We start from the raw sequence: 13,613 nt of genomic DNA on the forward strand, positions 1-13,613 counted from the left end.
TTGAGAATGAGGATTCAAAGGCAGACTTGTAGAGAAGTCATATTCATATTTAGGTAACAGAAGCCAAATGCAGCCTCTGAAGGGAACTGTTCTAATTATTATCTAAAAAAGTAAAGTTATATAACTACATTCAAGGACACAAGACAAAGCACTACTTTAAAACCAGAATGAACAGTTAGGTGAAACACATAGCTGAAATAGAAAAGGGGAATGGACTTCAGAACAATTTGAATTGGGACAACGATCCTTCAGTCCTAGATGTTTCTATTATCTGAATATCTTGATTAACACTATTTCCTTTTTACCTCCCACAAGGTCTTCACTGAAATCGCAAAGCAGTATTCTCACAGAACTAAATAATGGTTGTCATTTTGTTAGGATTCAAAATTTCAATCCAGTAGCCATCAGGATCTTGAATAAATGCCAGGCCTTTCATTTTACCTGTAAGATAAAATGATTTTCATTATAGAGAGACTTTAAAATTTTTTTTAATATTTTTTATTTTATTGTTCATTTAGAATATTTTTTATTCAAATTTTATTTTATTTTATTTTTATTTTCTTAAATTTACATCCAAATTAGCATATAGTGCAACAATGATTTCAGGAGTAGATTCCTTAGTGCCCCTTACCCATTTAGCCCATCCCCCCTCCCACAACCCCTCCAGTAACCCTCTGTTTGTTCTCCGTATTTATGAGTCTCTTATGCTTTGTCCCCCTCCCTGTTTTTATACTATTTTTCTTTCCCTTCCCTTGTGTTCATCTGTTTTGTCTCTTAAAGTCCTCATATGTTTGTCTTTCTCTGACTAATTTCACTTAGCATAATACCCTCCAGTTCCATCCACATAGTTGCAAATGGCAAGATTTCATTCTTCATTGCCGAGTAATACTCCATTGTATATATATACCACATCTTCTTTATCCATTCGTCCACTGATGGACATTTGGGCTCTTTCCATACTTTGGCTATTATTGATAGTGCTGCTATAAACATTGGGGTGCATGTGTCCCTTCGAAACAGCACACCTGTATCCCTTGGATAAATGCCTAGTAATGCAATTGCTGGCTGGGTCGTAGGGTAGTTCTATTTTTAAAATTTTTTTTTTTTTCAACATTTTTTTTATTTATTTTTGGGACAGAGAGAGACAGAGCATGAACGGGGGAGGGGCAGAGAGAGAGGGAGACACAGAATCAGAAACAGGCTCCAGGCTCCGAGCCATCGGCCCAGAGCCTGACGCGGGGCTCGAACTCACGGACCGCGAGATCGTGACCTGGCTGAAGCCGGACGCTTAACCGACTGCGCCACCCAGGCGCCCCAAGGGTAGTTCTATTTTTAGTTTTTTGAGGAACCTCCATACTGTTTTCCAGAGTGGCTGCACCAGCTTGCATTCCCATTTATTCAATTTTTAATCTGCATTTTAACAAAATACGTTGTTTTGTTTATAGTTTTAACCTTAAAAAATTCTGTCAGTGTTGCCCAAATACATGTTTCTGAGAATAACTCACATAGTATCTTCTACACATAGCTGGAAGCCAACTCTCCTGAAATAAACTGTGGGACCAGCTGCAATTTTAGGCATCAGATTTTTACTTCATCTTCATGATATATTTCATGCTACCCGTTGAGTAGTCAAAGAGACTGTCTTATTTAAAAAAAAAACTTGTTTTGGGGCGCCTGGGTGGCGCAGTCGGTTAAGCGTCCGACTTCAGCCAGGTCACGATCTCGCGGTCCGTGAGTTCGAGCCCCGCGTCAGGCTCTGGGCTGATGGCTCGGAGCCTGGAGCCTGTTTCCGATTCTGTGTCTCCCTCTCTCTCTGCCCCTCCCCCGTTCATGCTCTGTCTCTCTCTGTCCCAAAAATAAAAAAAATTAAAAAAAAAAAAAAAAATTAAAAAAAAAAAAAACTTGTTTTGTATTTATTTTGAGAGATGGAAAAAGCACGAGCAGGGGAGGGGCAGAGAGAGGAGCAGGGAGAGAATCCCAAGCAGGCTCCACATGGCCAGCACAGAGACCGATGTGGGGCTCGAACCCATGAACTGTGAGATCATGACCTGAGCTGAAACCAAGAGCCGACACATAACCCACTGAGCCACGCAGGTGCCCCAAGACTGTCTCATTTTAAAGAGGAAAATAGACTAAGGAGGTGTTGGAGCAGGCAGCATGGCATACCCACACAGCCAAAAGAGTCATTGGCTTGGGGCATAACAAACTCTTTAAACACTATTCTAAGTCACTCGAGCTCTGCCAGTCAGTCTTTCTCCCAGGAATTCATAACTGGGATTGAGAAGCTAGAAGGTCTAGTAGTAGAGTTGTTTGCTTAAGTGCAGAAATGTGACCTCAGCAATCTATTTTGGGACCAAGATGCTAAATTAGTTGGACTCCTATCTCTCTCTGGCTCTTTTCCCCAAGATCAGCCCCAGAGGAACATATATGGAAAATGAAAGAAAAAAAAAAAGTGAGACACCCTTGGGGTGATGACTGAGGACTGGAAAAAGTGGGGGTGGGGTGACTGTTTTAACCTGGTCCATGTGGGAATGGATAGTTTGGGCCTGGACCAGAAGGCAGTCCATCACAGCTGTGGGAGAATAAACAGAAGGGGTTTTGTTAATTTGGCTCTTGCTCCTCCCTGTGCCTTGAGCATCAGCTCCTACCCCCACGCTGGGGGAGGTTCAAACTACTGGTTCAGATGTCCTCAGGAGTAATTAAGGGCAGTACCAAGTCTTATGCCTGTGAGGAACAGACAAAAACAGGTGAGAAACAACTGATCTCCCCAGCCTTCACTTTCCACACAAGGTTAGGGAATAACCATCTCGGAAGGAAGTGCCTCCTACTAATACTCCTTTTCTCTGAGGGACAAGGGGGAAGATGTGACCTGAAGAGCTGCTCTGCAAAACATGAGGTGTTTAACTCTCGTTTTCAGGTGGCTAGGAATCTCTGCCTGGCCCATCTTCCTGAGATTGTGTGAGCTGTTAAAGAGTGGGGTCTAGCCTCCCCCAGTTCACATTCTCTGATGCACTGCAACAGTAACAGTTGCAATGAAAAGACTCCTCGGAGACCAAAGTAACAAGAATTTGAGGAACATAACCATAAAACAGTGGATTATAGATTCGAACAGAACAAATATCAAACCAATGGGCCAAGAGCTATTAAAATATATAAAAGTGGGGGGTGCCTGGCTGGCTCAGTCAGAAGAGCATATGACTCATGATGTCACGGTCCTGAGTTCAAAGGAAAGGAAACTTAAGGTTTTACATTCAACAAAACTGCCATTCATAGAGAAAGGTATGGGTCTGAGGTATACAAAGTTAAAACTTTTGCCTCACAAACCCTTTAAAAACTATTTTGGTTGAGATTCTTAGTAAAGGGACAGAAAAACCCACAAGATGCTGTAAGAGATACACAGAGAAAAGGTGGTCAAATACTTTGATATATGTATTATTTTCAAAAAGCCAAGGCCAAGTGGCACCTGGCTAGGTCAGTTGGTAGAGCACGTGACTCTTGATCTCAGGGTTATAAGTCTTAACCCCACATTGGGTACAGAGGCCACTGAAAAATAAAAACAAAAAACAAAAAAAACACAAGGCCAAAGAAAGGAAAAATATATCAGTAATATCCCACTCTGGGAGGATATCTGGATATCAAATCTTTTCATGGAAAACAAAAGGATTAAAATGAAATGTGAACTCTTTCAAACAAAAATTGAAATAATAAATTATGATGGCAGAAACAGATCTAAGTAAAATAATCATAATATGTGTAAATCCAACAAAATGTAGATATATACACTATTTCTAGAGACGGACTTAAAACCTAAGGACATGCAAGGGTTGCAGAAGAATGAAAATGAAATACCAGCCATTATTAACCAAGAAGATGTGGTGTAGTTACATGAAAATCAGATAAAATAGGCCTTATGGAACTTGTTTTTGGATGGCTAGATACATGCTGAAATAGTAAAAACTGGTGGCCAGTGACAGAATGTGGTAAAGTCAAAAGTGGGGTAGAGAGCCTAGGATTTTTTTGTTTTTTAAGTAGTCTCCATGCCCAGCGCAGAGCCCAACACGGGGCCTGAACTCACAACCCTGAGATTAAGACCTGAGGTGAGACCAAGAGTCAAATGCTTAACCAACTGAGCCACCCAGGTGCCTGAGAACATAGGTTTTTGATGGCTCTTCCAGACTCTGAGTCTAGTCCCTTGTGAAGCCACCCTAGTTGCTGTCTTAGTTCCCTAAGATACCCAGGTATTTTTCCAATAATTCCTCTGTTTTCCTTACACTGGTTGAAACAGACTTCTTCAAAGTTCCTTGCACCCAGAGGGACTGACTATATCAGTACCCTCTGTGGGTGCTTAGTAAATGTTACGTAACTCAAAGGAGAGGCCTGTGGAAAACCAGTAGCAGACTCACCATCATCAGGTTTCTTCACAAATTTAACTCCCAGTTCTTCAAATCTTTTACAAGCACCATGTACATCAGGAACAGCAATTCCAATGTGACCTGAGGTGGTCATCCCCAAAACAAGGCAGGCAGAAGGAAGAAATAATTACTTCAGGGTATCCAAGTATCACAAGTAGCTTCCAAAAGTAGTTTATTTCAAAATATAAGACACCTGAAAACAGACTGAGTCAAATAAGTTCAAAACATATAGTAAAGAACAAGAATCTAAGTCTTGGTTGGGTATAATAAACTAATCAGTAGCTCTGAATAATAAATTATGTAAAAGAGGCCTGATAGTGGGGCTCATGCATAGTTCAATCTGTTAAGAATTACTATATCATGAAAGAGTAATCCTTTATTCATACTGAATAGGTTTGTTGTGGACACTGCATACATAGCAGCCAATATAAACCTACAATCCTGTCATCCTGACTGAGAGATTATGGACGGGGGCAGAAGTGTATGCTAGCAGAAATGGGGATTCTTATCAACCACAGGTTTTGTTTTTTAAATTAAAAAGTCCACTGGAAGTATAATACTGAGACTGAAAAGTAAAATCATTGTGAGAGAGTAAATGTAGAGTTTAGGTAGAGACTACAAAATTAAACAATTCCTAAATCAAATTTTTCCTGGAAAATGAAAATAACCATACTCCTAAGAAGTTGATTATTCTTAATATGTACACAATGCACAAATCACACAAATCCATGTATGTTACATACGCATAGGCAAACGTACCAAATCCTCGAGGGTCTGAGTTGCCACTGTGGTAACTCTGGGTCTCATCATCTTCGGTGCCCCAGTTGCTACAAAAGGAGGGAAAACATAATTACAAGTGACTGGTAGAACAGATATTCTGAAAAGAAAATTGCAACAATCTCTTTGAAATCATACCATTTAAATATACTTGGTTTATTCCTTACTACTGTAAATATTAAGTTTTCAACCACAGAAAAGGCAAATGGGCAAAATATGATTTTAATTAGGCTAGGGAGACAATAAAACCAGGCATCTGGATAAGACCAATAATGATACCAACAGCAACTGTCATTTATTGTACTTTATTGAGGATACTTTCTTTGAGGACTTCATTAAATCTTTAACAACAGCTCTGTGGGCTAGATTTGAGTCCCCATTTCATAAATGAGACTGCCATGGAGGGAGGTGACAGAACTTGTTCAGGGTGGCAGAGCCAGACTCATGTCTAGTCTGTCTGATTCCAGAGCTGTTTTGAATCAGGGACACACTAAATCACACACTCTGAAATAAATGCTCTTTTGTTAGTTGTTCAAGAGGACACAGAAACAACGTAAAAAATTAAAAAAAAAAAAAACATTTCTAAAATCCTGAAGTTATGAAGACGTTAGTTACAGTGCTTCAACATTCATTAGCTGTAGTTTGGCAAGTATCTTGCCAATTCAGTCCTACATTCTCTATCTAAAAGACAAACTAGCCCTACCCCCTTGCCCTACCCACCAAAACAATACAAAGACCAAAGATCCATGATAAAAGACTCAAACTGTTGTAAGGAAAAAAAGGTTTAAGAAAATGTAGAATATATATAAAAAGATAAAAACTCATACTCACTGTGTCAGTTCAAGTGTAGCTTTCCTGGAGAACACCCATGCTACTTTTTCATTTTTATCTTTTGGGATGTCATTTTTTTCCTCATAAGCCAAGAAATAGATTGAAAATTTCATAGTGGGAAAATCTGATTTTTGGAGTAGCCTACAATTAAATAACAAGTTAATCAATTAACAATAGGAAAATTTGACTCATATTAAAATCAGTATGACAATATTCAAGTTCTACTAAGAATAAAAGCCCTATGTAGTGAGGCTATTTAATAGGAAAAACAGGAAAATCAATGAAAATATCTCACTAAAAAAAAACCTATTTATCTGTAAATATCAGTGAAATTAAAAAATTTTAAAAAGCAAACTTTCATAATTCAATTTTTCAAATATAATAAAACTTATTTGGGATTATGGTACTTGCTTATAAATGGCAAAATATCTTCAAAAGAAAATTTTGTCTAATTTTGGTGAAAAATACAATGTATTACCTTATTGTTCTTTCAGATATATGGCATTCAGTTAAATAAAATACATTTACTGAGTTCTTACTATGCCAAAATTAGGAAAAGAAACTAAGGATAAATGGTTAAAAGAGAAGGAAGGACAGATGAGTATCACAGAAAATGGGAATGTCAATGAGAAAGTGGTTAACCATATGAGATCCTGCAGAAAGGTCAAACAGCATTAAGACTGAGAATGGGTCACTGGATATGGAAAGGTCCTGCGAGGCCACTCTCAGCAGCATGGGGCAGGAGAGAAGGGAAGGTACCCAGGTAAAACAGCAAGCATGGTTGACCTATATAGGTGATCGGTGATAATGGGAAAGAGGGCAAGGGAGCAGAAGGCAAGAATCATGCTAGAATGGAGGAGACTTAAGATTGTAGGTTGAGGGAAAAGAGCCATGTAAAGGCCACTTTTATGCAAACAGGCTTGAGCCATGGAATGTAGAAAGGGCCTATAGGGACCACCTGGCTGAACACAGACAGGCCCATCAGGCGCCCCACCTCACAGGCCCTAATTAACCAATAGGCTACTTACAACCAGGAAGAGCTACCAAAAAAGGAAGAATTCCATACATTGCCATACGTCCTCATCTTTCCCTTTAAAAACAGCCCCCACCCACTGCTTCCTTGCAGACACCTCTCCTTTGCTGTCTTGCCCCCCACTCCCCTGCAGTATATTCAATAAACTTCTATACCCTTTGTTCTGCCTCAAGTGAATTCTCCCACCTCCCGTGCCACAGCTTCCTCCCAACTGATTGTTGCCCCACATTTGGGGCACAGCTTCTAATGGAGAGACATCCCATTTAGACACCACAAGCCAGCAGAAAGGGAATAACTGATGTGAGACAAAGAGTGAATGAATTACTAATCCTAAAGTTTTAAAAAACGTAATTGAAGTCATGGCCTATAAAGTGAGTTTAAAGAGTATAAGATTACTTTGCAAGGAGTAGGGTAGAATGAGGATGTATGCAATTTTATTTAGATTATTGAGGATTAAGTGCTCAAAGATGGCCCTATTTGTAATCAATAAGAGGGAATGGTTGAAGCCTATCTAGCAAATGGAAATTTCTAAGTTCTATTTCAAGTCTTTCAATTATCACTGCTATGTAATATGCCTTGGTCCACTGAGACCCTGACATTGACTTATCACAAATAAGATTTACTCTAACATGTTTATAATAAGGCATCAAACACCTCAAATACCGTCATGAAAAACAATCTCTGCACTTACTAAAACAGATTGCACAAGCCTTACAGACCAATCACGTGGGAACTAGAGCAAATAAACCTGTTGTATAACCTGCTTTTCTCAGCTGAGTATATCTTTCAGTATAATGTCAAGTTGCACCCTGTTTGGAGGCTCTTGAAAAACAAGGTCAACACTGGAGTCGATCAGACCTGGATTCAAATTCCTGCTCTGCCATGTACCCATTGTGGCATCTGGGGCCAGTAACTTAATGTCTTTAAACTCTGGTTTCTTCCTTCATTTGTAAAATGGGATATAAACTATTTCATAAGCTACTACGGAAACTGTATGAAGAAACATATACAGTGCCTAGCAAATACCAAGTCTTCAATGTATTTGTTTTCACTCTTTTAAATGTACTGTAAACATACAAAACTACTTTCTCTGGAAAGAATAACAAGAAACTGCTAAGAGCAATAATCTTTGGGGAGAAGGACTGAGAAAGGGAGGTGACCATTTTTCATTTTGTATTTTTCTGAACTGGTCAGATTTTCTAAACAAACATATGCTGTATTACTTGAATTTTTCTCTCAATGGAAATTAGGCAGTAAAATAAAAATCATTTACTTTTATTCTTTATGTATCTATATTGTCAGAAACAAACAAACTCATGTTATCTAGGGAAACAAATCAAGAAAAATAAAAAGCTTTAAGGATTACAAGATCAGTAGACACTACCTATTCAGCAAAAGAGAACACATGCTGTAAAAATGGGACGGATGGCCAGTTTTCAGTAAACTCATTTATTTGCTAAATAATGCATGTTTATAACTACATCTTTTCTGAAGTAAACAAGAGGCCATAACATTGAAAGGATTTGAACACATTAAGGGTTAAACTTGCAGCTCCCAGAGAGAACAGAGGTAGAGAACACACAAGTACTCATCCCTTGCTGTCCAGAGAGCCTGGTTGGCACAGAGAAGAACTTGACAGAAACCCTGACAGGTCAAACCTGGTCCCAGACTCCTGACCAAAAGGACTTCTGTGATTTTTTTTTTTTTTTTTACTTTAGTTTTGAGAGAGAGAGAGAGAGAGAGAGAGCAAGTGGACTCACACAAGTTGGGGAGGGGCAGAGATAGAGGGAAACCAGAATCCAAAGCAGGCTCCAGGCTCTGAGATGTGCAGGGCTTGAACTCATGAACTGTGAGATCATGACCTGAGCTGAAGTCAGACGCTTAACCAACTGAGCCACTCAGGCGCCCCAGGACTTCTGTGACTTTTGAAGAAAAGTTTAATCTGTTTTTTTTTATTTTTAATGAAAACATTCCCTATATTTACAAAACTATGGGCACAGGGGGGGCCAAGATGGCAGAGCAGCATGGAAGTTTTTTTTGCCTCTCTCGCCCTTGAAATGCAGCTAGATCAACACCAAACCATCTTGCACATCTTGAAACCTGATATGAGGATTAACACAACAATCTGCACAGCTTGAACCAGAGAACTCAGCAGGTATATGGTGCGGAGAGTGAACTGGGGAAGAGAGAAACCATGTAGGGCAGGGAGCTGGTTTTGCTCGTGGAGAGGATAGAGACAACGGGGAGAGTACAGGAAAAGCACCCTGCCCCCTGAAAGCAGCTGAAGAGAAAGAGTGGAAACACCTGCAAGGGACTGAATGAGAAAGGGAGAAAGGAGAAAGGAAAGGGTTTAAATACCATTAATGACTCTATCTACAGGGGAGTAGAGTCTGAAACTCCGCAGCTTAATACCTGGCAGAGCTTTGATGAGAAGGGTGAATCCCCAGGAGCGGACGGTGAGGTCTGAGGGGTCCTCATGCCACACAGGGAGAGGCAATTCCCCTGCTGGGAGGACATATGGGAGAGGCTGTGCAGCCTCCCCACAGGCAAAAGTCCTAGTGGACCTGGGAAAACAGTCATATTCGCTAGTGGTAGAACAAGGACATTAAGGATTCACTGAAGCCTGGCATCAGATGTGTGTTGTGACTTACCATTATCCCTGAAAAGCTGCAGCTACACAATCACACAAACTTTTTCTGGGGTGGGCTGGCACCTGGCTGCAGTCTCTAGGCATCTGCAGCAGTGCAGTCTCACAAACTTTCCTGGGGGTGGACCAGCACCTGGCCATTGCTCAGCATCTGAGGTGGTCAAAGCCGTAGGGCCCTCAGAAGTGAGGGGTTTGGAAACACAACCCCAGTTGAGCTAAAACTCAGGAGGGAGGTGCCGCCTGCCAAGCTGATGGCTTGATCACTGACAGTATAGAAGAGGGAAGTAGACAGAAGCCAGAGACAAAGGAGGGGTGCTTGATTGCCAGTGGGTGAGAGCACAGAGTTCTGATACTAGAGACTGGGTAGCTGGGTGACACCATTTTCACACCTCCAACACATGCGCATACACGCCTACACACACCACAATGATCCACCCCAGTAAACTAAGCAGCACATCGAGTGGAGAACAAAGCTGTTACACCAAGCCCCAGCCAAATGGGTCAATGGTGCTCCAGAAGAACACCACAAGTGTCTCTGCCTGCTTAGTTTACAGACTATAAAGTGCTTCATAGTTTGACTTCTAGGGGAAACTGGATGTAATTTCAATAACATTTCTTTCTGTTCACTGGTCCATCTATTCAATGTTTTTTCTTTTTCTTTTCTTATTCTTGAATACAGAAAGAGGAAAAAATTTATTTTTATTTCCTTTTTTATGAAAAAGATTTTAATTTTTTCTACAATAGTTTTTACTTTTTTGTAAATTTTTAAAATTCTATTTTACTTTCATCACTTCATTTTATTCTATTTTACTGTATTCATTTTTTTCATTTTCAAACATTTTCCTTTTTTTCTTTTTTATCTTTCTTATCATTTTTTTTCTCTATTGTATCAAGCTTCTTTCAACAACCAGACCAAACCACACCTAGAATCTAGCATTCTTTATTTGATTTCTTTGTGTTGTTTTTAATTTTTTCATTTTTATTTATTTATTTTATTAATTCTTTTACTTCCTTCAAAATGATGAAATGAAGGAATTCACCCCAAAAGAAAGAACAGGAGGAAATGACAGCCAGGGGCTTAATACAGACACAAGCAAGATATCTGAACCAGAATTTAGAATCACAATAATAACAATACTAGCTGGGGTTGAAAAAAGCATAGAATCCCTTTCTTCGGAGATAAAAGAAGTAAAACCTAGTCAGAACAAAGTTAAAAATGCTCTGAGATGCAATCTCAAATGGCTGCCATGGTGACAAGGATGGATGAAGCAGAAGGGCGAATCAGCAATATAAAGGACAAACTTATAGAGAATAATGAAGCAGAAAAAAAGAGGGAAACTAAGGCAAAAGAGCACGATATAAGAATTAGAGAACTCAGTGACTCATTAGAAAGGAATAACATCTGAATCATACAGGTCTCAGTAGATGAAGAGAGAGAAAAAGGGGTAGAAGGCTTATGTAAGCAAATCATAGCAGAAAACTTTCCTAACCTGGGGAAAGACACAAACATCAAAATCCAGGAAGCACAGAGAACTCCCATTAGATTCAACAAAAACCGACCATCAACAAGGCATATCATAGTCAAATTCACAAAATACTCAGGCAAGGAAAGAATCATGAAAGCAGCAAAGGAAAACAAGTCCTTAAACTACAAGGGAAGAGAGATCAGGTTCACAGCAGACCCATTCACAGAAACTTGTCAGGCCAGAAAGGAGTGGCAGGATATATTCAATGTGCTGAATTGGAAAAATATGCAACCAAAAATTCTTTATCCAGCAAGGTTGTCATTCAAAATAGAAGGAGATATAAAAAGATTCCCAAACAAAAACTAAAGGAGTTTGTGACCATTAAACCAGCCCTGCAAGAAATTTTAAGCGGACTCTCTGAGGGGGAGAAAAGATGGAAAAAAAAAAGACCAAAAACAACAAAGACTAGAAAGGACCAGAGAACACCACCAGAAATTCCAACTTTACAGGCAACATAATGGCAATAAATTCATACCTTTCAGTACTCACTTTACATGTCAATGGACTAAACACTCCAATCAAAAGACACAGGGTAACAGAATGGATGAGTAAACAAAAATCCATCTATATGCTGTTTACGAGAGACCCATTTTAATGACCTGAAGACACCTTCAGTTTGAAATTAAGGGATGGAGAACCATCTATCATGCTAATGGTCAACAAAAGAAAGCCAGAGTAGCCACACTTATATCAGAGAATCTAGATTTTAAAATAAAGAATGTAACAAGAGATGAAGAAGGGCATTATATCATAATTAAGGGGTCTATCCACCAAGAAGATCCAACAATTGTAACATTTATGCTCCAAACTTGAGAGGACCCAAATATATAAATCAATTAATCACAAACATACAGAAACTCATTGATAATAATAGGGGACTTCAACACCCCACTTACAACAATGGACAGATCATCTAAACAGAAAATCAACAAGGAAACGATATTGTTGAATGACACACTGGACTGCACGGACTTAACATATATTCAGAACATTTCATCCCAAAGCAGCAGAATACACATTCTTCTCAAGTGCACATGGAACATTCCCCAGAATAGATCACATACTGGGACACAAATCAGCCCTTAACAACTACAAAAAGATCAAGATCATACCATGCATATTTTCAGACCACAACACTATGAAACTCGAAATCAACCACAAGAAAAAATTTGGAAAGACAACAAATACTTGGAGATTAAAGAACATCCTACTAAAGAATGAATGGGCTAACCAATACGTGAAAGAGAAAATTTAAAAGTACATGGAAGCCAATGAAAATGATAACACCACAGCCCAAACCTCTGGGACGCAGCAAAGGCGGTCATAAGAGGGAAGTATATAGCAATCCAGGCCTTCCTAAAGAAGGTTGAAAGGTTTCAGATATGCGACCTAACCTTACACCTTAAAGAGCTGGAAAAAGAACAGCAAATAAAACCCCAAACCACCAAAAGACAGGGAATAATAAAGATTAGAGCAGAAATCAGTGCTATTGAAACCAAAATATATATACATATATGTATATATATGTATATATATTTTAGAACAACAGATCAATGAAACCGGGAGCTGGTTCTTTGAAATAATTTTAAAAATTGATAAAACCCTAGCCAGTCTGATCAAAAAGAAAAAGGAAAGGACCCAAATAAATAAAATCAAGAATGAAAGAGGAGAGATCACAACCAACACAGCAGAAATACAAACAATAATAAGAGAATATTATGAGCAATTATATGCCAATAAATTGAGCAATCTGGAAGAAATGGACAAATTCCTACAAACATAATAAAACTACCAAAATTGAAACAAGAAGAAATAGAAAATTTGAACAGACCCATAACCAGTAGAGAAATCGAATAATCAAAAGTCTCTCAAAAAACAAGATTCCAGGGCCAAAAGGCTTTCCAGGGGAATTCTACCAAACATTTAAAGAATTAACACCTATTCTTTTGAAGCTGTTCCAAAAAATAGAAGTGGAAGGAAAACTTCCAGACTCATTCTGTGAAGGCAGCATTACCTTGATTCTAAAACCAAATACCCCACTAAAAAGGAGAACTACAGACCAATTTCCCTGATGAACCTGGATGGAAAAATCTTCAACAAGATATTAGCAACCGGATCCAACAATACATTAAAAGAATTATTCACCACGACCAAGTGGGATTTATACTCTGGGATGCAGGGCTGGTTCAATATCCACAAAACAATCAATGTGATTCACCACATCAATAAAAGAAAGGACAAGAACCACATGATCCTCTCAATAGATGCAGAGAAAACATTTGACAAAATACAGCATGCTTTCTTGACAAAACCCCTCAAGAATGTAAGGATAGAAGGATCATACCTCAAGATCATAAAACCAAATATGAAAGACCCGCCGCTAATAT

The 13,613-nt window shown here is 39.0% G+C and overlaps 1 protein-coding gene across 1 annotated transcript in view; it reads right to left on the bottom strand.

Moving 5' to 3' along the window:
• The window catches only part of GLO1 (glyoxalase I), a 37,918-nt gene continuing 24,305 nt past the window's right edge, over positions 1-13,613 (bottom strand). Inside the window, exons 3-6 of the mRNA XM_058733801.1 lie at positions 6,021-6,161; positions 5,172-5,239; positions 4,404-4,493; positions 1-441 (exon numbers count right to left, since the gene is read on the bottom strand). Of these exons, the coding sequence (XP_058589784.1) occupies positions 353-441; positions 4,404-4,493; positions 5,172-5,239; positions 6,021-6,161 (388 nt within the window). The 3' untranslated portion in view covers positions 1-352. The remainder of the gene's footprint in view (positions 442-4,403; positions 4,494-5,171; positions 5,240-6,020; positions 6,162-13,613) is intronic.

The sequence above is a fragment of the Neofelis nebulosa genome, chromosome 6, assembly GCF_028018385.1.
Source record: "Neofelis nebulosa isolate mNeoNeb1 chromosome 6, mNeoNeb1.pri, whole genome shotgun sequence".
Lineage (NCBI taxonomy): Eukaryota > Metazoa > Chordata > Mammalia > Carnivora > Felidae > Neofelis > Neofelis nebulosa.